Source organism: Echiichthys vipera, assembly GCF_963691815.1.
Source record: "Echiichthys vipera genome assembly, chromosome: 3".
NCBI lineage: Eukaryota > Metazoa > Chordata > Actinopteri > Perciformes > Trachinidae > Echiichthys > Echiichthys vipera.
In genome coordinates, this window is record NC_139828.1 from 32,275,930 (window position 1) to 32,301,021 (window position 25,092).

General features: G+C 42.3%; 1 protein-coding gene across 2 annotated transcripts in view; it reads left to right on the plus strand.

The window, feature by feature from the left end:
* Nucleotides 1-687: 687 nt before the first annotated feature.
* The window catches only part of trappc8 (trafficking protein particle complex subunit 8), a 38,621-nt gene continuing 14,216 nt past the window's right edge, over nt 688-25,092 (plus strand). The window contains exons 1-14 of one of the 2 annotated variants that reach the window (XM_083911422.1): nt 688-947; nt 4,945-5,154; nt 8,957-9,040; nt 14,104-14,193; nt 14,633-14,807; nt 16,581-16,734; nt 16,884-16,980; nt 17,640-17,902; nt 20,029-20,144; nt 20,244-20,394; nt 22,176-22,276; nt 23,419-23,524; nt 23,957-24,088; nt 24,800-25,024. In XM_083911422.1, coding sequence (XP_083767548.1) covers nt 791-947; nt 4,945-5,154; nt 8,957-9,040; nt 14,104-14,193; nt 14,633-14,807; nt 16,581-16,734; nt 16,884-16,980; nt 17,640-17,902; nt 20,029-20,144; nt 20,244-20,394; nt 22,176-22,276; nt 23,419-23,524; nt 23,957-24,088; nt 24,800-25,024 — 2,061 coding nt within the window. In that variant the 5' untranslated portion in view covers nt 688-790. The remainder of the gene's footprint in view (nt 948-4,944; nt 5,155-8,956; nt 9,041-14,103; nt 14,194-14,632; nt 14,808-16,580; nt 16,735-16,883; nt 16,981-17,639; nt 17,903-20,028; nt 20,145-20,243; nt 20,395-22,175; nt 22,277-23,418; nt 23,525-23,956; nt 24,089-24,799; nt 25,025-25,092) is intronic. The other variant, XM_083911423.1, reaches the window with a different exon arrangement.

Consider the following 25,092-nt stretch of genomic DNA (forward strand, 5'->3'; position numbering starts at 1 on the left):
CAATATTATTACAGATCCCCTCCAGACATGGATTAAGACACATACAAATAGTCTGCCTGGAACAATGTGTGTCTTTTGTTTTATCCAGAATCTGTGAATATGCAATTTCTAAAGTTTCCATTCTAAACACAAGAGGTGTCTTTAGATCACTGCCTTTTTCACCAAATAAAGGTTTATGTTGAAGTGCCTTGGTTAGTTAAAACATAATCATGCTAGTACTGTGGAATAGAGGTATAGTCACAGAATACATTGTCAAATTGTGAACAGTAAAAATAGCAGTATTTCAGAATAAATCAAGTATTTATTAGTTGTTCTCTAATTTAACATTTTGGTTTCTAGTGGAGGTTGCGGGTGCTTTGCTTTGAGGGGGACAGAAGCTGCTCAGTAGTCTGAGTGTATGACCACAGATACTTCAGGCGGACCGGGGTGTTTTTACTGTCACTTGGGCTCTGCAGGCACCTCATCTCTCAGATCTGACTGAACAGACCGTGCCGGTTTATAATGTTTCCGCTCAGGAGGCTTCCCGGTCTGCTTTCTTCAGTTTCCTTTCAGTCGGTTCTGAGCTCTCTTCCCCGGGGTCCAGTTACCGAACACAGAGGAAAGGGAAGTCGCGTTGGCTGATGTCAGGCATCACCTGACCGTCTCAGCTCTACACAGGAAGTCGGTTGGCCAATTCAACATGGCCGCCGTCTGCGAATAGAGTGTATGAGGAGTCTTCTGAGGCTTTCTCCGTCTACAGGACAGTAACTAGGTTCAGGGTGTAAGCTGGTGTTGACAGTGCTGCTCCGACATGGCCCAGTGTGTTCAGTCCGTACAGGAGTTCGTCCAGGACTCGTTTGTCCCGATGGTGGCCGTCTTATGCAGCGAAGAAGCGGAGAGAGTGACTCGCAAGAACAGCCTGAATTTCGCCGAGCTGCTGCGGCCTTTCTGCAGACTAACGTCCGAAGGTAAGAGCCGCCGTTTGCTCTGGCTGTCACACGTCACGCAGCTTTAGTCGGGGAGCTACCGTTAGCATCGTTAGCCCGGCTTGTGCTCCGGTGACATTAGCTCGGCGCTAACAGACGGTTAGCAGGCAGGCAGGCAGGTTGGTTGTGTGTAGCAGCCGTGTGTTGGTCCACAGTGACACCTGAGAAGGCCGGGTGACACCTGACCCTCACACTCTGAGAGCGGCTCTCATACCAACGAGAACTTCTCTTCTTATGCTCTTCTGTTATCAGCAAACAACCTGGCCCCGGTAGTACGGTATTGGGCTTATAGGCTTAGTTGTAGTCTACACCTGAAAGCTAACTCAATAGAGACATGATACAAGCCGTGTGGGTCCCAACCCACTTTCACATAACCGGCTCGGCCAGGCCAGGCAGGAGAGACAGGAAGTCCCCCACCAGTGTGCTCGCTACACAGTAAAAGTGTGAGCTTCTTCTGTATGGCAGTGTGGCTTATTGGAGTGCTACATAGACTGTGATCCAATCGTAAACCTTGGGTTGGCAGTTTATTTTTGCTGTGGTTGGGCAAAAAATACACAATAATCTCTCATGTTGTTATTCAAGTGTTGTCTTTAAAAAAAAACGTCTGCACCTCCTCTTGGCTCTGTTTTCATGCACATACACTCACACTGTCACACTCATCTCACCCTCTTATCCGGGGTTGGGTCTCAGGGGCAGCAGCTTTAGCAGGGGACCCCAAACTTCCCTTTCCCGGGCCACATTAACCAGCTCTAACTGGGGGATCCCGAGGCGTTCCCAGGCCAGTGTGGAGATATAATCTCTTCACCTCGTCCTGGGTCTTCCCCGAGGCCTCCTCCCAGCTGGATGTGCCTGGAACACCTCCCTAGGGAGGCGCCCAGGGTTCATCCTTACTAGATGATCCTGAACCACCTCAACCGGCTCCTTTCAACGCAAAGGAGCAGCGGCTCTACTCCGAGTTCCTCACGGATGCTGAACTTCTCACCCTATCTGTAAGGGAGACTCCAGCCCCCCTCCTGAGAAAACACATTTCGGCCGCTTGGACCCGTGACCTCGTTCTTTCGGTCATGATGTTTTCATGCTTCACAGGCTTAATCTATCCCACGATGGGAGACTTTGGCGAGACAGATCGTGTTTTTTAATGCTTTTTACTTACTGCAGCTTTAACATTGAGATGGGTTAGAATTGTCAGGCTAGAATTGTCATGCCAGACTGCCATCATGTTGGCCTGTTCCCTCTCACACCAACATTCATAACAGGAATTACAGTGGAAATACCACATGTCCTGTAACACCCCGAAAACAGCTGATCATGGAAAACACATGGAGAGTGAGAGAAAAAGTCAAATGTCCTGGACAATCGTGTGTTGTCCTGTGAAATGATTTCAGCATTCTACTGGGTTATCAGAGCTCCATCTGAAAGGGCCGAGTTGTTTTCACGATCATAGTAATGTTCAAATGGTAGTGTATGGATGAGAGTAATTCATGTCACATGGTAACACATGCAGGTAAAATGACTGAAACTCAAAACAGTAAAATAAATCATCCTTTGAATGTAAATATTTGTCACTGCTAGCTGGTAACTAGTAGTTTTTATAATTATATTATGTGATCGATTTGTCATAATTCCTAAGCAAATGTGAGGTCATTTAGATAAGTTATAACCATTGACTACACAGAGAGGAACACATTAGTTTATAGCGTGGTCCCTGTCTGTCATAGCAGCTAGATCATCAGTGAAAAGTCCTGGAAAGTGATCTCTAGAAAATAGAGGAAGCAGGAAAACAACAGGGTAATAGTTTTCATTGAGATGGCATTCGGTGTGTGTGTGTGTGTGTGTGTGTGTGTGTGTGTGTGTGTGTGTGTGTGTGTGTGTGTGTGTGTGTGTGTGTGTGTGTGTGTGTGTGTGTGTGTGTGTGTGTGTGTGTGTGTGTGTGTGTGTGTGTGTGTGTGTGTGTGTGTGTGTGTGTGTGTGTGTGTGTGTGTGTGTGTGTGTGTGTGTGTGTGTGTGTGTGTGTGTGTGTGTGTGTGTGTGTGTTCATTCATTCATTCATTGTCTTTTCCTTGCAGGACTCTCTAACTTTAGAGTAGTGCTGAAATTCTTGGTTTCATTGATTCATAAATTGTAAAAATAATGTTTGTGTGTTTCAGCTGTTCCTCTCACATAAATCATTATTACAGAAATGTGAGATGACTCGTGAAAAAAAGAGTTGTCCTTACTCTTTACAGCTTCAGGAAACAGCTGTTTCTCATCCGTTGCAGCACTTTTCAACTCCACATGCACGTGTAAAAATGTAAAAAAAACTCAACAGCGAGTCATCAAGGAATCAATAACTCTCGCCTGTCTCTACCAAGTACCAGGACTCTCACATAAAAGAAAAAAAACAACAGGTCTATGAAGTGCTTATACACTGACTGCATTCCTCTGGGGCCTCTAACCACCGGCATTTCTGTGGGATCTCAACGCATTATTCCTAAAGCAGGGTTATCTCTCAGAGGGATTACACTCTGTCTTGCACTAGAATGGAGCCTGCCTCCTCTGAGGAGTCTGTACCCAACTCTTGAATGTCAGAAGCACAAAGTGACACATGTACGCACATGCTGTAACAAGGGCCTAAGAAGAAGAAGAAGATGAATTCCTTTATTTGTCCCACAATGGGGAAATTCAATTTTCACTCTATTAGGGCGGCAGTAGCTCAGTCCATAGGTGACTTGGCTGGGTAACCGGAGGGTCGCTGGTTCGAGTCCCTGTGTGGACCATGAATGGAGTGTGGACTGGTGGCTGGAGAGGTGCCAGTTCATCTCCTGGGCACTGCCGATGTGCTGTTGAGCAAGGCACCAAACCCCCCAACTGCTCGGGGCGACAGTCACTGGCAGCCCCCTCACTCTAACATCTCTCCATTAGTTGCATGTATATAGGTCCTGTCTGTGCATGTGTGTGTATTTTGGGCCTATGTGTGTGTGTGTAAAATGAAAAAATATAGTGAAAATTGAGTGAGAAGGGATATTATTGTATTTCTATATAGAATCTAACAACTGGCAGGACTCAAAACACATCATGGGTAGTCGCAATACAACAATTAACAATTACTCTCATGCTAACTTTGAATGAGCTCGGTAACTATTCCAGCTGCTATCATTTCCATGTTTCCTGTGTTCCTGGTGTCCCTCTATCTCAGAGTTTTCAATGCGGTGCATCTGTTTGCACTGAGCCTCTCTGTTCCTCCTGTAATGAGGAGTTCACCCTCGTCTGGTCTGACACGACGTCAGTCACTTGGCAGCAGCACGGTCTTTGTGTGGGGAGCAGGACCCTTGGAGTTACCCAGAGTGCAGCAGGAGAGCCCTGTGAGGAGCAGCTTAGAGGACACGCTAGTTGAGATTTGGAGGAATAAAAACAAAGATGGAGTTGGTTTCAAAGCTGAACGCCACAGCTGCTGTGTGAGCCCTTTAGGTTCAAACCCAATGAGCGCAGTGAACCACTTCACCTGAGCGAGCCGCTGTTAAAATAGACTGAGAGTCCATTTGATTTATTGTCTTTGGTTGTTTTGTTCATTCATTTTGGATATTTCAAATGTTTTGCAGTTCTAGTGTGAAATATTCTTCAGAAATAAGCGTTTATTGACAGAAAGGTTGCACTTGCATTATTTTACCATTATCATTATGTCAGTGTAAAATGGTCTCAAAAGGGCAATATTATCGCTTTTATATCGCAATAATTTCTGTGACAATTTATCACCCAACTGTAAAGTACAAACATCACAAGAACTTGAGAAAGAATTAAGTTGTATATTAATTATGAGAGAGAGGAGGAACACAGGTGTGCACCAATGTTTGAGTGCAATGAAAGTTCCGGTTTGAGGGAAGATAGTTGCGACACGCTCACTCTCTAGCAACGAAAAACAACCCTGATAGAACAAAGTAAAACAATATGTCTTAAAAATCGTTTTACTGACAGCAATAAATAAATGACTTGTCTTCTCTAGGTCACATCCGGGACCCCAATAACCAGATTCAGGTTGTGAAGAACCTGCGCATCTGTGTCAACAATGTGGTGACGAGCCCAAACACAGCATCTGCTGCCTTCAGCCCCGCCCAGCGCAGACTGCTCAACGAAGTGGTGCTATCCTGCCAGCCCCAGGAAGGCGCCGCGACCAACGTGATCACAGCAGGAGACTATGACCTCAACTTCAGTGGTAAGGACCGTGGCTGGAATGGTTCGGGACTTTTAAGGTCAATGCAGAGTTTGATAATCGCACAACGTTACATTAACTGGTATAACAGAAATGCGTAATATAATGCAGGGTTCAGACGCCAAAATATGTTTGTCTGTTAAAATAGTCACAGTGTCAGATTAGGTGATTTATTTTAAAAGCCTAGAAAAATAAACCACTGCTGGGTCCCACTAGGGCTGTTCCGAATACAATTATTTGATATTTGAATATTCTGTGTCTATGAAATACTTACAAAAATTACAAATATTTATATTTGTACGCAGGGCGATAGACTGTTTCTTTCTCCATTCATTCACCAGAAAACAACTGTCTGCTACTGTTAAGTCATCAGCATCATTTAATATTATTATTCCCATTTGTTACCACATTTTGTCTTTTCATTGATGGTTTATACCTACACGTTATGAATGCTCATTATAGACGCACAATCTGACACAGCGCTGTGAAACCGAAAGAACAGTTCTAAATATACCGGCAGCTATAATTGTCAATGAAAGTTACAAACAAAACACATTTATGTTATAACAACAATACTTTAAATAAGGTGCCCGTATCAGAAATCAGAAATCACATCACTCAGAAACCTGCTGCTGTGACAGCAGGCAGGCTGGACACCAGTGCACCCAGAATGAGAGGGTTTATTATTTCCACACATTAATAGTGCAATGGCAAAAAACACGTTTTGCAGTTCACCTTTATTGATAGCCTATATGAAGCACAATATATACACTGGAGATCGAAATTAGAAAACAAGTTCTTAATACTTGATGTCCAGATGAAGGCCAAAGGGATGACCCTCTCAGCCATCAGAGAGGTTGGGCATTTACAGTCTGTGATTTCAAGAATACTGAAACTTTAAAAGGAGATTCATTCAGATTCATTTAAGTCCCTCAAAAAGGCCGGACTTGGGCCTCTTCTACAGCTACATGGCAGGGTGGATGCAAATGTTTATGGAAAATCCTTGGCAACAAAGTAATGTGTAAGAAACCCACTCCAGTTAGTGAACTGTGGAAGGCACTGAGTCAGAATGGATCCAGATCAAACCAGAGCAGTGTGAGAAACTAGTGATGTCCTGTGGGAGCAGATGTGCTGAAGTCATTCAAAGCTGTGGCCTCTACACTTCCTGTTCATTTTTGAATCCTAGAGAAGAAAACATTGTTGAAATCTTCTCTTCTGACACAATGAACACTGTTCTCTCATTCTGATCACTGTTTTGGTTATTAAAAAAATATGCTGGTAGAGCAACAGCGGATATTCTTTCATATTCTGGACAAAAAAATAAATAACAATATTTTAGAATAAATCAAGAATGAACACTTTGTTCTCTAATTTTGATCTCCAGTGTATATACTTTTTTTTTTTTAAATAAAAAAAACAAATATCCGAATAATGAAATGGAAAATCGAATACCTACCCAAAAAAGGAAAATTCAAATATTTTGGTCCTGCCCTAGGTCCCATGAATGAGTCGATCCCTCAAAGAGAATCCGAGGTAGTAGATCCTGTCTGCTGGGTCAGGCTATAATCGGACTGATATTGCTTAGTCTGAACTGTGCCAATACCAGTGAAATTACATGATTCTTGATGCCAATGCTATACCACGATAAAAAAAGGATTTTCCATTTTTTTACAAATTTGCAAAATATTAAAATGCCCTTTCTATAACATGCATACGGAATATAACCTAACAGAATACAGTACAACCATTGGTCATAGTGCAACAACTTAAGATTCGTACACAGAACGAACGCACGCACGCACGCAAACAAACAAATACCCCTAATTAGTAGTCGGTGCCCCGGATAAGCGGTTGAAGATGAGCTGAGTGGATCATACTGTGTCAGTTTAGCACAGTTTAGTCTTTTCTCTGTAAAAGTTTCATCTGGTTGAAGCCACTTTATCCCCACCTACCAAGACCCCACTAAATCTGTAAAACAGAAAATGCTAATTTATGCTAATTAATGGCTGTTTCAATCCACTACCATTATGTGTTAAGATGACCTCATTAAACGAGCGTTAGCCGAACCTCTAATGGTAAAGAAGGATGTAGAAAACTGGATTGATATATGAAATTTGTGATCCTTTATCCTCTTTACCCCGCTCTCATCCTCTCTGTTTATCAGACCACAGAGGGGAGCAGAATAGCTAGCTGGTGCAACAGATTAACACCTTTTGAGACAAACTACTGTCATCATTTCTATGGTGAAATGTGTGTTTCCAAAGTGTCCACTACTGCTGTACCCTTAGCTAACTTTCTGCCAAGCTAGGGGACTATTTTAGCAACAAATGAATGGCAAGCATGCTTACTGCTGAAAAGGAGACAATGATTGGGCCTGACAGTTTGACAAATAAATGTCACATTGGTTTACTAACAGGTTATACACCACTCAACTACAGAAGCTGAGTGCATGAGAGGGGTGATGGACGTAGAGGCTGCAGTAAAAAAAAAAACAACAGCATTGTGACCTCTCAGTACCTCTTTTCAATCTAATGAATTGTATGGCTTTAATTTGAAATGACTACTGGATTTACAGATGAGCAAGAGCTTTTAAAGCTCACAAATAAAACATTATTTCTTCAGTCTAAATGGTTCTATAAATGGTGTGTGTGTGTGTGTGTGTGTGTGTGTGTGTGTGTGTGTGTGTGTGTGTGTGTGTGTGTGTGTGTGTGTGTGTGTGTGTGTGTGTGTGTGTGTGTGTGTGTGTGTGTGTGTGTGTGTGTGTGTGTGTGTGTGTGTGTGTGTGTGTGTGTGTGTGTGTGTGTGTGTGTGTGTGTGTGTGTGTGTGTGTGTGTGTGTGTGTGTGTGTGTGTGTGTGTGTGTGTGTGTGTGTGTGTGTATCATCCTTTATGCCTGCTTTGCACACTATGGCGTTTCTGAGAAACAAAAAAGGAGATGTTTGGAAACGCTGCTGATTCCGTTTTTAGTGTGAAAACTCCAGGTTTGTGCTTTAGTCTGGACGGGCGGAAATGGAGTAATTTGCAAACGATGACACAGACACCCGCGTCACTCAGTCGATCAGTCAGGTAGGTGGACAGACCTTTTGTGAGGTCATCCTTCTTGTGTGGGTGCTCCTTTCTCATTGCCATTGCTCGTGGTTTCGCTCTAATATGACACCCAATCTGTGTTTTCCACCTGTGTTGTTCTCAGTAACAGTTCCACCTCGCTGTTGGTCCAAGCAAGTAAATCTCTGGTCTGACTTTTCACCATTGCTGTTCCTCCTCCAAAGTATTTTTTGCATTTTCAACTTATATTCAGCCACAGAGTAAAGTTAGTGTATTGTGAACTAGGCGCCTCGGCTGGTATGCCTTCAGGGACTTGTGGATTTTTTGGGGGGGTCACAGTGCTCTAGTGGACAAGCTACATAACAGCGACACTGGTAATAAAACAGCTGATTGTGCACCGATATGACTTTACTATACATTATACGTTGTCAACCAGTGGACACTGAGAAAATAAAAACTAAATAAAACATAAAATAAACTGTTAATTACGCCATTTCTAAATTATCCCAACATAATTTTCTGCATTATCTTCTGTCAAAAGGTTTTCATGTTGAATGGTGGATTTGGAGACTGGACCCTGACAGAAGCCTATATGTCTGTGACAGGCCCATATATGGGCCTGGCTCTATAATGGAATATCTCTGTGATATTGGATGGGTTGATAGTTTCAGACCTCTATAATGCTTTATGTCCTTCATCCACTGTTAAATTCACATTTTGAATGCTAACATTAGCCCTGGCTATGTGCTTCCACCTATCAGATCACTCTGTTAAAGCTAGCACCCCCTGGTACAGTGCCTGGAGAGAAACACTGTTGGAAGTCTGCACCTCCGAGCACTACACAGGTATCACTGTCTCCTGGCTGATGTGTGGATAGATAGTCCTCTCCGGCCCTCCTCCTCTCCTTCTAGTTTCCACCAGCTTCATTGTCTCTCTGCTTTTAGTCACTATGTGCTGGGTGCTTTCTTGTAAAGACTGAGGTGACCATCAGTATGAAATGGTGGTTATTTTTGACCTGGGGCCAGATGCGTAGTGTGAGTGCTGTGGAATCCATTAGCTAGCTCTTAACTTAAAATTATTCTTGTTTCTGTAGCAACAACAGACAACCCTGGCAACCAGCAACGGCCAACACTATTGGCTGCTACAATGGAAACAGAACAGGACAGAAAGGCATTGTTAAACCTGTCAAAAGAAATGTAAAATATTAATTCAGACTACATATATTTTTTTATGGAAAAGCAATACCTTCATTCTATACCCCTCAAAATGCCCCGTCGGTGTTTCCATATCCCTTTATGGCGAACTGCGGGAGTTAAATCCAAGCTCATGCATGCGTCCCCACTTCACGCCCCACCCCCACAGTGATTGAGATTAATAAAACACAACCAGGTGTATTGCTGCTTCATAAATTTGATGAAAATAATCTGTATGCATATTCTGGTCTCTCAGTCTTTTCAGAGTTTCGTGAATCTTCTATGCACCTGGCCCCTCAACCTAGTTCTCCTAGTTCTTCCCTATTCATCACCGAACTGTAGAGCATTCTATCTTTAGTCCCCAGGTAATGCTGCCACTGACAAATATCCACAGCTCTAATGCAGTCTCTCATGCTGCATTTGCATATGGTAAGGCTGTCTGTACTGCACTGTTCACTGCACTCATCCTCAGAGTCTGTGATGGGTGGGTTTTCTGTAGGACACCACTGGCAGGTTAGGGTGGTTTAGTGTTCACCTGATCCCTGATAACGCTTTCAGACCAAAAGTGCAAGAACACATTTTCTGCCAGGCTTGAGACTTCACATGTTGGGACATTGTGTAAAACGTAAATAAAAACAGAATAAGATTTGCAAATCCTTTTCAACATATATTCAATTGAATCCACTACAAAGACAAGATATTTAATGTTCAAACTGATAAATGTTATTGTTTATTTGCAGAAATTCACTTTACTTCAGTTTCTCAACAGTCTGGGGTCTCCGTTGTCGTATGTCGCTCTTCATAAAGCTCCACACATTTTCAGTGGAGACAGGTGTGGACTGCAGCAGGCCCTTCTAGTACCTGCACTCTTTTACTACGAAGCCACGCTGTTGGAACACGTGCAGAATGTGTCCTGTCATTGTCTGGCTGAAATAAACAGGGACGTCCCTGAAAAAGAGGTTGCTTGGACGGCAGCATATGTTGCTCCTAAAGCTGTGTGTACCTATCAGCATTAATGGAGCCTTCACAGATGTGCAAGTTACCCATGATGCAATGGGCACTAACACACGCCCATTCCATCACAGATGCTGCTTTTGAACTGTGCTGATAACAATCTGGACGGTCCTTTTTCTCTTTGGCCCAGAGGACACGATGTCCATGATTTCCAAAACAATTGTAAATGTGGACTCTTCAGACCACAGCACACTTTTCCACTTTGGGTCAGTCCATCTCAGATGAGCTCGGGCCCAGAGAAACAGCATTGTTTCTGGGTGTAGTTGATATACGACTTTAGCTTTGCATGGTAGAGCTTTAACTTGCACTTGTAGCTGTAGATGAACTGTGTTAACTGACAACGATTTTCTGAAGTGTTCCTGAGCCCTGGTGGTAATAACCTTTACAGAATGAAGTCAGTTTTTAATGCAGTGCCGTCAGAGGGATCAAAGGTCACAGTCATTCAGTGTTGATTTTCAGCCTTGCTGCCTACGTGCAGAGATTTCTCCAGATTCTCTGAATCTTTTGATGATATTATGGACTGTAGGTGATGAAATCCATCAAGTCCTTGCAGTTATACGTTGTTAAACTATTGGACTATTTGCTCACAGTTGTTCCCAAAGTGTTGAACCTCTCCCCATCCATCCTTGATTGTGAACGACTGAGCCTTTCATGGATGCTTTATACCCAATCATGACACTCACCTGTTTCCAATGAACCTGTTCACCTGTGGAATGTTCCAAACAGCTGTTTTGGAGCATTCCTCAACTTTCCCAGTCTTTTGTTGCCCCTGTCCCAGCTTTTTAGGAACGTGTTGCAGATATCAAATTTAAAATCAGTGAATATTTGCAAAAAACAATTAAGTTTATCAGTTTGAACATTAAATATCTTGTCTTCATAGTGTATTCAGTTGAATTTAGGTTGAAAAGCATTTTCAAATTATTGTATTTCGTTTCTATTTACGTTTTACACAATTAACTTCATGTGAATTGGGGTAGTATAAAACCAAGCAGGTGTAGAATTGGCATCCTTCTCTAACTGCTTAATAATAGTATATACACTGCTGTATCCGAATAACTATGAAAAAGCCAGTGTTGTTTTGTGTGCATTGGTTTTTTTCCACCCTTTATCTTGGTGTGCAGGGCTAGATGGTGATGTCACTGTAGGACCTTGGTATACATGACACAGACTGGTGTTACACTGTTTGGTCAAGGGTCAATGTTGACAGGGGATAAGGCTTGTTTCACTCACTGAATGGGAGAACCTGCTGCACCAGTAATGATAATACCTGATAATGCATGATGTAATGTAAACACACTCCCCCTCTTCATAAAAATAATAACGCTTTGTGATTGCAAATAAAAAAACAAGATGGTAAATTCAATCATGAGATACCCAGAGGAGCCAGTTCATTTTCTTCTTAGTCTTTTTGATGAAGCCCAAAGCTGTTTTCTTCATACAGATGAGGGGGCAGTATGAGTGACACAAGCAAACCTCTTTATTCAGCTGCACATTATTTCCCTCTATCATATCAGTGATTCTCTCTCACCCAATGTCAGCTGGGATTGGCTGCAACACAACCCCCCACCAGATGGATAGGTGGTGAAAGTGAAATTCCGGCTTGAAATCATCCCAGGGTCTTTTTCAGCAAATCAAGTCATCAAAAAAGCCATCAAGACAATTTTTTTTTGCGTAACAACTATTAACAGAGAAATCCTGGAGAGACGCTAACAGTCAGAGGTGGCTAACACGGATTAGCCTCGGGCAGTACGGTGAAGGCATTTTTAACCACTAATACTGCTCAAAATAACAGCAAACCTGTGCAGCAGTATGAGAAGAGTCCCTACACAGAAAACAAAGCACCAACAACGAAGTTAGTGAAGCCAGAGTTTATAAAAAGAATGTTTTAAAGACTTACCTACTGGCCCCTGTACCAGCTCCTCTCATAGTGAATCCATTCAAGTGGATTACCAAAGTCAATCCCAAAGTCCAGTACGGTGCAGTTGATGAGGGATGGGGAATCCTCCATAACAGTCACACAGCGTGTTGCAGTATTCAATGATTCCATCATGGTGAAAAATGTCCCTCTGTTGGCAGCATAAACATTCTTCTTCGGTGCCCATGGGCTCACAGTATCCACAGGGACACTGAAAAATGCTCTCACACTGAGACTGATGCTATGTCTGATGCTACCTGTAGGCCCTTCGACACACGCCCCCACCCCCTCACGTGACATTTCGGTGCTGTTGGGAAATTTGGCTGTCTGGGACTTTTCCAAACCTTTTACATCTATAATTAACTTATATTTCACCAAACTATCAAACCACAAAGATTACGTGTTTTGTTGGAATAAATCACCAATGGGCTCCTTCCTTTGGGATTGACTTTGGTAATCCACTTGAATGGACTTTACTATGAGAGGAGCTGGTACAGGGGCCAGTAGGTAAGTCTTTAAAGCACTCTTTTAATAAACTCTGGGTTCACTAACTACGTTGTTGGTGCTTTGTTTTCTGTGTAGGGGCTCTTCTCATGCTGCTGCAGAGGTTTGCTGTTATTTGGTGTCACCGTACTGCCCCGAGCAGTGTAAGCCACGTCTGGCTGTTAGTGACTCTCCAGGATATCTCCGTTAATAGTTTGTACACAAAAATAACTGTCTCAATAGCTTATTTGATGACTGTATTTCCCCCAAAAGACCCTGGGATGATTTTATGCCGGAATTACACTTATAATCCGAAGTTTTATCAAACATAGAATATTAGATTGATTCTGTAGACAATGATACAATATTTGCTAATATCATGCCTATTTCACAAAATCAGATTTCTATCAACTCACAAAAGGCATCTAAAATATAATGCAGTGGGAAATTCAAAATAAAGGTACAAAGATTATGATACGTTTCGTTCATTTCACTTTGCACCATGCATGATGTTGGATCACTGATCACTAAATTGCCGTATTGATCCAGGTGAATGTATTATGACATCCTTGTTGGATGGGTGGATGATGTGGAGTACTAGAATAGTAGACAGAGGAAAGGAAATGAATGAATGATATGGTTCATGGTCACCAGCTTCACTCTTAGGCAACCAGAGCACCTGTGTCTTTGTGATTTCATTAGGACTGTACTGAATAGATGGACGCGTTCATTCAGAATCTTCACTTTCATTTTCAAATTCAACATTCAAATGTTTTTTTTTCTTTTTTTTGCATGTCCATCCAGTTTAAAGCTGGTATTTCTGCACAGTGTCAGGTTTAGATTAGGCTACACTAATATTATATTAATATTAGAGTGATCAAAACATTTTTTAAAAACTCTGTTGTTTCTGTCATAGCATTATGTTGCTGGCATCATTATTTGAGGCCCTTATTGGATTAGTCCGCTGCCTACATGTATTTATGTTGAGGAAACTGGCTAGTTACGTTCATTAAAGAAAGTTGATTCAACAAAAGAACTTGTTTAATCAGACATTCATTCAAATTGAGGCTTTCTTTTAGGGTGATGATGTAAAAAAAAAACCTCAAACATAGTCATGAAAAATCTGATGACAGATATTTGAAACTTCATTTGAAAAAAACTCGAAAGAATCTTCGAATGTCAAACAATGACATGTGATGGTGTAGCCAAGGTAGAAAGAGAGACTAATAGATGTGTTAAAAAAGGACAACAGGCCATCACTGATTGTTGTTTGTCGGATCTCATTTTGTCTTTGTCTTTCTAGCAACCACGCCCTGGTTTGAATCCTACAGGGAGAACTTCCTGCAGTCTATGCCTGCTTCCGACCATGAGTTTCTCAATCACTACCTCGCCTGTATCCTTCTGCCAGCACACACAACTGGCAGCTGCTCATTAAGAGTCATCACGCCCTGTTCGGGTCATTTCTTTAGACTCCAGTTAGGTTAAGCAGTGTCCTGGTTCAGTAGTGTGATGTCTCCCAGGTTCTGTGAGCCCTGCTCCTCATTATCAAGACTGTGGGACTGTAGCTGCTATCATTACATCTAAACCAGGTCGAACAATGACTCTTGGATGAGATATTATCTTTAGCCCTACATTGAGGTTGAAATGTTACTGTTACAAAAACAGTTCTTGTACAACAAAATGGCTTAGTTGATTTAAATGACAACTTTACTTATGTAAATGTGCGTAATGTGATGTATATCCTGTTGATTAAGAGCACTAGCACTAGTAGAAGTGTTCCTCCTGTCTGGTGTATCCACATGTTGTCCCCCTTGACGTCCTGGTTCTGACAGGCCTGCTGGTGGTGTCCTCCACTGAGGCAGTCCCTGTGGAGCAGTTCCTCAAGCTTTCTCAGGAGCAGCACAGGATTCAGCACAGTGGAGAATACACTAACCCCAAGTGGTTTATCCCCAACACGCTCAAGTACTACGTCTTACTGCACGACATGAGCGAGGGGGGTGAACAGAGGTACCGAAAGGAGCTTCACTGTGTCCATGTATGCATGTATACGTGGTAGTACTGCTAAAGATACCATTGCACCATCTACAGTTGTGTGACATTAGCATTATTTTATATTTCATTTCTCTTTTAAAGTTGTACTCCGTAAGATTTACATCTATTTAATTGCCTTTTAAGTTAATATCTATCACAGAGTGAGTTAAAACAATGGTGACTGAGTATTCACATCTGTGTGTCTGTGGAGACATTCCCTCCATAGATGGAAATAAGCCGCCATGTTAGTGACGTTGCTGACAGTGGTTGGTCTGTTGGCCCAGATTACTTCAACGGTTATGCTGCGTTCACTTGTAATCAGAAATTCCAACTTCTGAGTCAGGCTTCTAGTAAGGAAGTGTGTGTGTGTGTGTGTGTGTGTGTGTGTGTGTGTGTGTGTGTGTGTGTGTGTGTGTGTGTGTGTGTGTGTGTGTGTGTGTGTGTGTGTGTGTGTGTGTGTGTGTGTGTGTGTGTGTGTGTGTGTGTGTGTGTGTGTGTGTGTGTGTGTGTGTGTGTGTGTGTGTGTGTGTGTGTGTGTGTGTGTGTGTGTGGACGTACTGGAAGTAGAGAGGTGAATGTGTTACAATAAAGTTTACAAAAGAGCAAAAAAAACAAACAATTGTCAACACACTATTGCTGCGTTCCAATAGTGGTTAAACATGCCCTCGTTCACTTCCCTTCAGCATTTATCCTCGGGGGAATCCCCACCCCCAGCTTAAAGGATGTTCCAATAGTGTGAAAAACTGAAGGGAACTTGGTGAGATGGACCCTTGGAGGGCTGAGTGATCGAGTGAACATCGATGGTCACTCCAGAGGTGGAAATCACCCACAATGCATGGCAGTTATGCATTTGGTGGAGGAGAATACATCCATGGGTAGGCGGCAGTAATGGTCGTAAAACTCTGCGATTGCTCTCCACTAAAGAAGAACAATCTGCATAATAAAGCAACTTTTTATTATCATCATTAAAAAACTCCACTATCTGACAGGCTTTTCCGTTTTTTATAAATAATAAAAGTCTGTTTTCTTACATGTGTGGGCTGTTCGCCTGTTCTCAACATTATCTGTAAACAAATTATATAAAAGTGATTTTGCATTAATAATGATAATGATGATCCAGATCCAAACAGAAGTTTCTGAATCAAAGATGACGCAGCTGTTTACAAAGTGCAGATATATTACAGTCCTCCGTAGAAAACACCTTCACCTCATTAAAATGAGTCTAAAGGTATTTCTGATTATTAGTCAGAAGCAGTAGAGCTCTAAAACTGGAGGAAGATCAATGACACTTTGTCCTGAAGTGAACGAGGGCAGGTGCGCTCCATTTCATCCCTCACTCCTCCAGCGCCCCATTTCCCTCTGCTCCCCCAGTGGCCTCAATGTGACGTGTGCTGCTACGTCATACCAAGGGCTGAGGGGAAGTGAAGGACGGCATGTTGAACAACTAATGAAACGCAGGTTTAGTGACCATGAACGTGACAAGATGGAGGCTCTGAAAGAACAGGCTCACCTGCAGTTACATCTTACTGCCAAAGAGGTCGCTATAAACAACGTATCTCAAATCTTATGGAGTAAAACTTCAAAGAACGCAATGATTAGACCTGTAGTTCTGATTTCAAATGAGTTGATCCATGACTAAAGAAAGCCAGCAGTGCCAAAGATGATGTGAAAGTCTTTAGTTGATAAAAGGCTCATGGTGTATTTGCTGCGTAAGCTGTTGTTTGATCAGTACTCCTCCTTCCTCTTCAGGGCAGATTCAGTGTACGAGGATATGAAACAGAGGTATGGTCATCAGGGCTGCTATCTGTTGAAAATGAACTCTCGTACCTTCTCAGCTGAAGACGATGAACAGATCCCAGACCCCTGGAGTCAATACCTGCACAGGAACAACCTGCAGAGCCAGGTAAGCCCGGTAGCCTCCTCCATAGGCGGTGACGGACCAGCTGACCAAGGACTCTGACTCTGTCAGCGTCAACACGAGTCAGCCAGAGGATGCTCTGCTGTGATCTGTCAAAAATGTACCTGGTGGTAACACAGTGAGCCTTGTTGCAGGATACGCTTGATGATGGAGCCGCAACTGTGAGCAGTGGTGCTGTGGAGAACAACATCGGTGCAGCTGACGTGGACTGCCATCACTCAACAGAGAAGGGTCAGTCAATTCAGCAGCTCCTTAATATTCCTTCCTCTTGTTAAACAACTGCAGCTATCTTCTTCTGAGCTCACTGAAATGATTTAAGCGGACTGTTATGCTCTATTCAGAATTGTTTGAATAACTACCTTTCGTCTTAAAGTGTAATTCCGGCGTAAAATCATCCCATGGTCTTTTTCTACGCTTGCACATATCAAATAAGCCAGTGAGGCAGTTTTTTCATGTATAAACTATTAACGGACATATCCCTGAGAGTCGCTAACAGCCGGACGTGGCTAACAGTGATAAGCTCGTGGCAGTATGGTGAAGGCATTGTTAGTGGAGTCAGGTTACTCAATATTAGGCCCACAGGAAATTATGTGACCAATTCCGATCAAAAGTAGTCCTATACTGTCAAGAAAAACACACTCACACTCACACACAGAGTTGATCAGAGGAGACAGTTGAAGTGAAGATAACGTTGTCATTACTGGTTACAAACACGCTTGAATTACTTAAAGTTACAGACAGGCAACCCTCAGATTTTCCCTTCATTGTTAAAAGAATTCCTTCAAAAACAAAAGAACTACCAGTTTGTTTTGATGTGACGAATAGAGTGAGTGAACACCAAAGGTTTCTATGTCGTGAGTGATCTTCCTTTCAACGCTGTGTCCGATCAGACGGAGCATCCAACAGCCTGGACAGCCATCCTCTCCAGCTGGACACAGCGAGCAGCTCGGGGAGCCTGCACACCCTCAGCGCTGCTAACACTGACCTGAAGAAAGGCGCAAGAGATCCAGAGAACCCGGTGGGGGGAGCAGGGAGCCACGGGGCCTGTCTGACCCTGAACGACCACGACCACATCAGACAGTTCATCCAAGAGTTCACCTTCAGAGGCCTGCTTCCGCACATAGAGAAGAACATCAGACAGCTCAACGACCAGGTACTGCTCCAAGCCTGGACCCTCCATGCTTTCTGACACAGCACAGATGCATTCACTTCCTGCTACTCCTGCTTGACCGACCAAAATAGATCCACAGAGATGAGCAGATCCAGAGCACCCACAGGAGGAATGTTGAGATCCAACAACGCATTTGTGAAACTTTTATTATAAAGAGAGCTTTTTCTCTTCCCCTCACAAATAATAGAAAGGCTCAGTAAAACAGTTTGACCCTCCAGCTGAAGGGTTTTTTGCAGGACTGTATCACACTGCATTAGTTTTAGCTAGCTCTACGGAATAAACTGGCAACCAACTGTTTTATTTCAGTAAATATGCACGTACACGTTACATTTTAAAAGCGTTTTAGCCTTTGAACATTTTCAGTTGCTTTTGTTTCTTTCTGTTCATTAGTAGGATTTTTAAACGGACGTGTGTGCTTCAGGAGCAGTGGCGCCACCATGTGGCCTTTTATAGAGCACTTCATGTTTTACCCCCAAACTATTGAACCCTGAGTTAGGCTGGGGATGGATTCAGTTTGATCATGTACTGTCTTTCAGTGGTAAAATGATATTGGGATTTCATGATCCAAAATGATGTTGCCTAAACGGACACTAACAAACACATTAACTCAAACTTGTCAGGAAATGTTCTCTGAAATACAAGGTACCTGACAGAATATCATTTGAACTTTACATTATTTACCACACCCGTCAATGTGATTAACATCAGCTTGATTACAAAACCTGTGATTTCACATGTGTGCACATATCAGGACAATGAAAGAATCCTCAGTACTTTTCATTTAATAAAGGTTGACTATGGAGAATGATAAGAACACCGCCATTTATTGTCTCAAGATCATAGTCGCAACAACAAAAAATAATTCCAGCAGTCGGGTTGCCAGGTTGGTCAGACCAGGCCGAGTAGCTACAGGAACCCGTCCCCTCCGGCAAATCACACCATAAAAATAAGTATTACAGAGGAGTTTAACTGACAGTTAGCATTAGCCGTTAGCCGTTCCAGCTAAGTAAAGATGAAAGTGATGTTAGCGATCAAGGAGAAGCGTAGCCATTTGGGCGTGCGTTTGAATGGCCTTTCTCTCAGTCCATGGAGTGAATGCTCGGCCTATATTGACTCTGGTTTTTGCTCGTCTCCGCTCACTCAGCTGCTGGGACAAATAACGCCCCCTTTACTGAGGCTCTGAAGCAGCTACAGGATTGGAAAACTCCATTTCACCCAGTACCAGCCTACAGTAGCTGCACCCAACAACAGACAACCCTGGCAACCAGCAACGGCCAACGCTATTGGCTGCTACCATGGAAACAGAACGGGACAGAAATTCATTGTCAAACCCCTCAAAAAATATTTTTAAATATTAATTCAGATTAATTGGAAAAGCAATACTTTTATTTTTTTACCCCTCAAAACTCCCCAAAGTTGTATTTTTTTTTCAAATTATAGCGTTTAATAAAGATTCTACATATTCAACCTTTAAATATTTAATTTATTCAGAAAAATACAAAAATAGGCATTGCCATGTGTCTATATCTATCTAATTATTTATTCATATAATATACTATAAAGCATGCTCTATTGTGATATACTGTTTATTGTTATTTAGAGGTAAAATGAACTATGGCTGGATAGAGGACTTTGTCCATGTTTCTAGTGGCTTGTTATGGTGGTATTATTGAAGTAATATGATCTATGTGGCGAGTTGAAATACAGTTTCACTGTATTTCAATCCGTCTGAAGGTGTAATAATCATTCGATGTGTATAACATATATCCAAAACCCTTTTTATCAATGAGTGACACATTTTCAGCTCCACCTCAAGTGTCTTTTTCCACTTTTGTCTGAGATTTGCTAATGTGTGTGGCAATCTGTCTGTAAGTTCAGGTTTGTTGGTCCTGAGCCAAGGCTCACAGGCTCACGCTGCCAGGCGGGCACAAGAGAGAGACCAGCTGCTGATGGCAGGGTGCAATGGACATGAATTAGTGTAGGACTGAGGAACAGTTTGACAACTTTTCACACAGTTGAAAACAGTATTACTACAATAATAGCTTCTTAGTTTATGAGAGCAACACTACCTGAGTCAGCACTCACACACATGATCTGTCTGTCCACAGCTGGTCTCCAGGAAAGGCCTGAGTCGGTCTCTGTTCACCGCCACCAAGAAGTGGTTTGGTGGAGGAAAAGTTCCAGAGAAGAGCATCAGTGAACCAAAGAGCACATGTGGCCTTCTGTAAGCATCACACATCATATGAGACATTAGATTCTATTCTAAACGCACCATGAACACTGTATTCATTGCTGTTTGGATCTTTCTCATCTGTGATGTCAGATATCCCCCAGAAGCCCCCGAGCTGCAGATCAGGAAGATGGCCGACCTGTGCTTCCTGGTTCAGCACTACGAGCTGGCCTACAGCTGTTACCACACTGCCAAGAAAGACTTCCTGTCGGACCAGGCCATGCTGTATGCTGCAGGGGCACTGGTGAGATCACACACTTTATATCTGTCCTCACGAGGACCACATGTTCACAGTAATAGTTCTCCAACCCATAACAGTAACCACAGAGCTTGTGTTGCTTTAATCTTCAAAGAGGAGTGTGTCAAACATCTCATCTCAGATTCTGGTTACTTTGATACTTGAGTGCTGCAGCACTAACCTTTGAGAGGATGGAGACAAAACCAAAATAGAGGAAGCAATCATACTAACTGTGTCACATCATCCCACTGGATAGAACCCGGCTCTGCTGGAGCTCTGGCAAGGGTCATGTGTCAGGCTGACGTGTGTGGGCCTGGATATGAGCTTGTTAACTAGGGCTGCACAATATTCAATATGCAAAAAGGCTGCAGAGATTAATCCATTAGTTGTCAACTATGTAATTTATACTCAACTAATCCGTATAATTGATTTATGGATGTGAGTCATTTTTAAAGAAAAAAAAAGTCACAAATCACTATTCCAGCTTCTTAAATATGAATATTTTATTTATATTTATTTATTCTATGACAGTAAACTGAATATCTTTGAGTTATTCAAGACATTTGAAAACATCATCTTGGGCTTTGGGAAACACCGATCATTATTTGTTACCACTTTCTGACATTTCAGCCAAACAACAAATTAAGAACAGATTAATCAACAATAAAAATAATGGTTAGTTGCAGCCCTAGTCGAGATAAATAAGTATATATTAAAGTGTACTCAGTTCTGCCTTCCTACTGCTGTCAGATAGGCTGCTGAAATACAACACATTGCTTGTTGAGTTAAAAAAACTGAAAGGAAAGGATTTCCAAACAAATTAAACTGAACACATCAGGTACCATTAGAAATAGAATGATAGTTATTTATGATATTCTCTTTCAGTGTCTTTCGGGGTGTGTTTATTACACAAGTTGATATGACGAATTATAAAATGACGATTAGAAAATGATTTATTGTAACCCTATAGTCGAGTTACGGTGTAATTAGCACAGTAGAGAGCGCAGTAGTAGCTTGATTAGTAAGGATGCACAAAAGAATCTCTTTCAGGTTTGAACATGCACCTCTGCTCTTCATCAACAGCTGCACTTCTCCCTCAGTGCCTGCGTTCAGTACTGCTGTTTACTGTGAAGAATTTTAACTGCACTCACAAGACCAAACACATCAGTATAGCTACACGTGTGAAAATGAATATGAAACCTGTTTTATTTTTCTCATCCTTTAGTGGGTTCAGTTCATGTTATTTAAATATCGTGACACAACGGTTTTAAACGGTTCACACTTTGTTGTCATTCACCAAGAACAGTGCAATACAGTTCATACATAAACAGTAAACTAGGTACCAGTATAGATATTAGTACACATAGATATTCACCCATACAGATGTTCATGTACCCCTTTGTAACACTTGCACATAATTAAGAAAATACATAAAAACAAAATATATACATCCAGACACATTTCTACACATACATACAACTACAGTACTCTAATATTTCTTTAATTATATGGCATTTATTCCTTTAGCAATAATGGTTTTTAACATGTTAAAGATAAGTGCTGCAGTGTAACACAATAGTGAGAAGAATCATAAAAGTTTCACAGTAATATGTGACATTGATAGCATAAGCTGCCACCATCAATCACTGGTCATACCACACAAAGTAAGGCTGTGACAGCAACACCCTCCAGTGGACTGAACTGAGAAATGGTGTATTTTTCTTGTCCTCATGTATGTATGCATGTTAAATAATCCCTCTGTCCTTTGATCGTGATGTCCTCAATAGGAAATGGCAGCAGTGTCGGCCTTTCTGCAGGCTGGAGCCCCGAGACCGTATCCAGCACACTACATGGACACGGCAATACAGACGTACAGAGATGTCTGCAAGTATGACCTCAGGCTGTCGTGCTAATGTATTGTCACTCAAAGGCTCACTTAAGTCAGTCTTTCTTAGTGCACCCTAATAACAGTTTCAGGTTCTTAATAGATCTGTTTTCATCATTTGTAGAGTGCAAATTCATCTAGTCTCCTACCAGTACCAGGCCTTAAACAGGTTTAATGATGCTGGGAAAACGGCCTTTTTGACATGGGGGTCAATGAGAAACTGCTCTATTATGAAACCTGCACCTAGTGGACACTCAGAGAACTGACATTTTTGGCACTTTCTGATTGGATCAACCAGGAAGTCGCTGTGGTGGGGGTTTGGGTTTTCCTGACTCACTTAAAACATTGAAGAATAACAAATCTGATCAGAAAGATCACTTCCAGACCTGGCTCAGAGGAAGGGCTGATATCTCTGACCCAGTCACATAAGTCACATTCCAACTGTACTGGACTTTGCCCTGAATGGCTCCTCCCCTCAGAACAGTGTTGAAACTAAATTTCTCCAGATGCTGGTTGAGTTAACAAACGTGTCTTCACCATGAGGTTGCATGTTAAGGACACGCATCTTTGCAACATGTACAGTATGATAATTAGCCCACTTGGAGTGCATAACATAAGGCACATGAATTTGCTAAATGACTGCTCTATAGCGCAGGCTACCAGATAATACATCCATTCCCATGTCAGGTAACACTTTGTATGAAGACCATGACTATAGTGCATTATGGGGGCATTCATAGTGAATTATAATGCGTCAGGACTACACTCAAACACACATAATGCTTTCTGAAGCACTTTATTTTAACAGTCAAACTTTATAGACTTTTCATGATTTATAAGTTTAAGTGCCTTATGGATGCTCTTGACTAGTTATAAACTGACTACATGTACTCACCTATATACACCTCAAATATCAGCTGTAGGATTGCTATTTGTGCTACTATTGTTGATATAGTGCAGCAGAAAGCATCATGTGTGTTTGAGTGTAGTCATGAATCATTAATAATGCACTATATACGTGTGTGGTTTTCATAGAAAGTGTTATGCAATATTCCCCTTTAGTGTATCTTATCCTTCTGTCCTGATCAGTGTCTGTGGCGTTGATCCAGCGTGTTGGCATGTTTTCCTCCCTCTGCCCTCCACAGGAACATGGTTCTGGCTGAGCGCTGTGCGTTACTCAGTGCTGAAATACTCAAGAGTCAGAGCAAATACTCAGAGGCTGCAACTCTCCTCATTAAGATGACCAGTGAGGTGAGGAAACCCACAACCCACACCTTATCAGTCATCAGTTCTGTTGTACGTGTGTAAATGCCCCAGGTGCACAGCATACTGTACTCCACTTTACTCCGTACATATTCTCAGATGACATTGGTTTCTTTTCACATTATAGTTCATTATGTAATGCATTGACCATTTTGTAGTGTTGTCTAAGTGAGAATTTTTATATAGTGGACACAAACTATCCCACAATGCAATGTTCAAAGTTGTGTAGAATCGATGGCCGCCATCTAAGAGATAAACACCATGATGCATTACAAGACAGAACAAAGGTAAAGGCAACTTGGAGATGAGAGTAGTGACCTGAGTCCTGCTGCTCTCTCAAAAGTAGAATTTTCAGGTCATGTCGCAGTGGATTCATTCTGCCTGGACCTTTTTTTCAATGTCCCTTTTTTTTCTGTGCAGGACTCTGACCTGCGCAGTGCTCTCCTTTTGGAACAGGCTGCCCACTGCTTCATTAATATGCGTAACCCTATGGTACGCAAGTTTGCCTTCCACATGATCTTGGCTGGTCATCGTTTCAGCAAAGCAGGACAGGTGAGCCTCTCAACATCACTGCTGCCCGGGCTTCTTCCTGTGTACCGGTTGATGATCTTTAATCTGTAGCATTGCAAACGCTCACTATCACGGGTTTGTTTGGGTTTAGCGTCATCATTTTTTAGAATTGTTATCGATTCAATCCTGAGTTCATGAGTTGAAGCTGAAGTTGGTAACTGCATGAAAAACTTTTTTTTCCCTAGTTGCTGAAACTGTCACTATATCTTCAGCACCATGAGGCAGACAATCTGTGCAAAGTCATGTATCTTTACCAAATATGGAAAAAATAATAATATGGAAAACCAGACGTTTTCCTGTAGTACACAGTCAGGCTACAATGGCCGTCAAAACCTGTTGGAATGTTTCTTGAACTTCATAGCCTCAACTGTCTATAATCAGTGAAGTAGTGGGAACTTTCATGGTGCACTTAAAGGACATGCCTTCTTTTAGATTTTGGCATCTGGAGTCTGCCTCTGACCACTTTCCAAGTCCTTGTGTTCAGGCGTCCCCCCGCTATTGGACTGATTTACTGTTAGTGTTACAATAAGCAATATGTGAGAGAATCCTCGGGTTCAGGTCAAACTTCTTTAAGTCATGAAGACAAGAAACGGGGTGAACCTTGAACCTGACAAAAGGGGTGTCATGATAAAAGGTTTCTCCTCCTCACACTGCCCTGTTTACCTCACAACCTCTGTCCCTCTCTTCCCATAGAGGAGGCATGCGCTGCGCTGTTACTGCCAAGCCATGCAGGTGTACAAGGAGAGGGGCTGGTCTTTGGCCGAGGACCATATCAACTTCACAATCGGCCGTCAGTCCTTCACACTTGGCCAACCAGAGAGTGCCGTGACAGCCTTCAGACAGATCCTGACCAATGACAGCAGGCAGACGGCCACGCAGCAGGGCGCCTTCCTCAGAGAATATCTCTATGTTTATAAGGTAACTACAGTTTGTCACCACGTCTGTATCTTAAAGAGGCATTCCCCGTTCGATTCAATCAGCCAGAG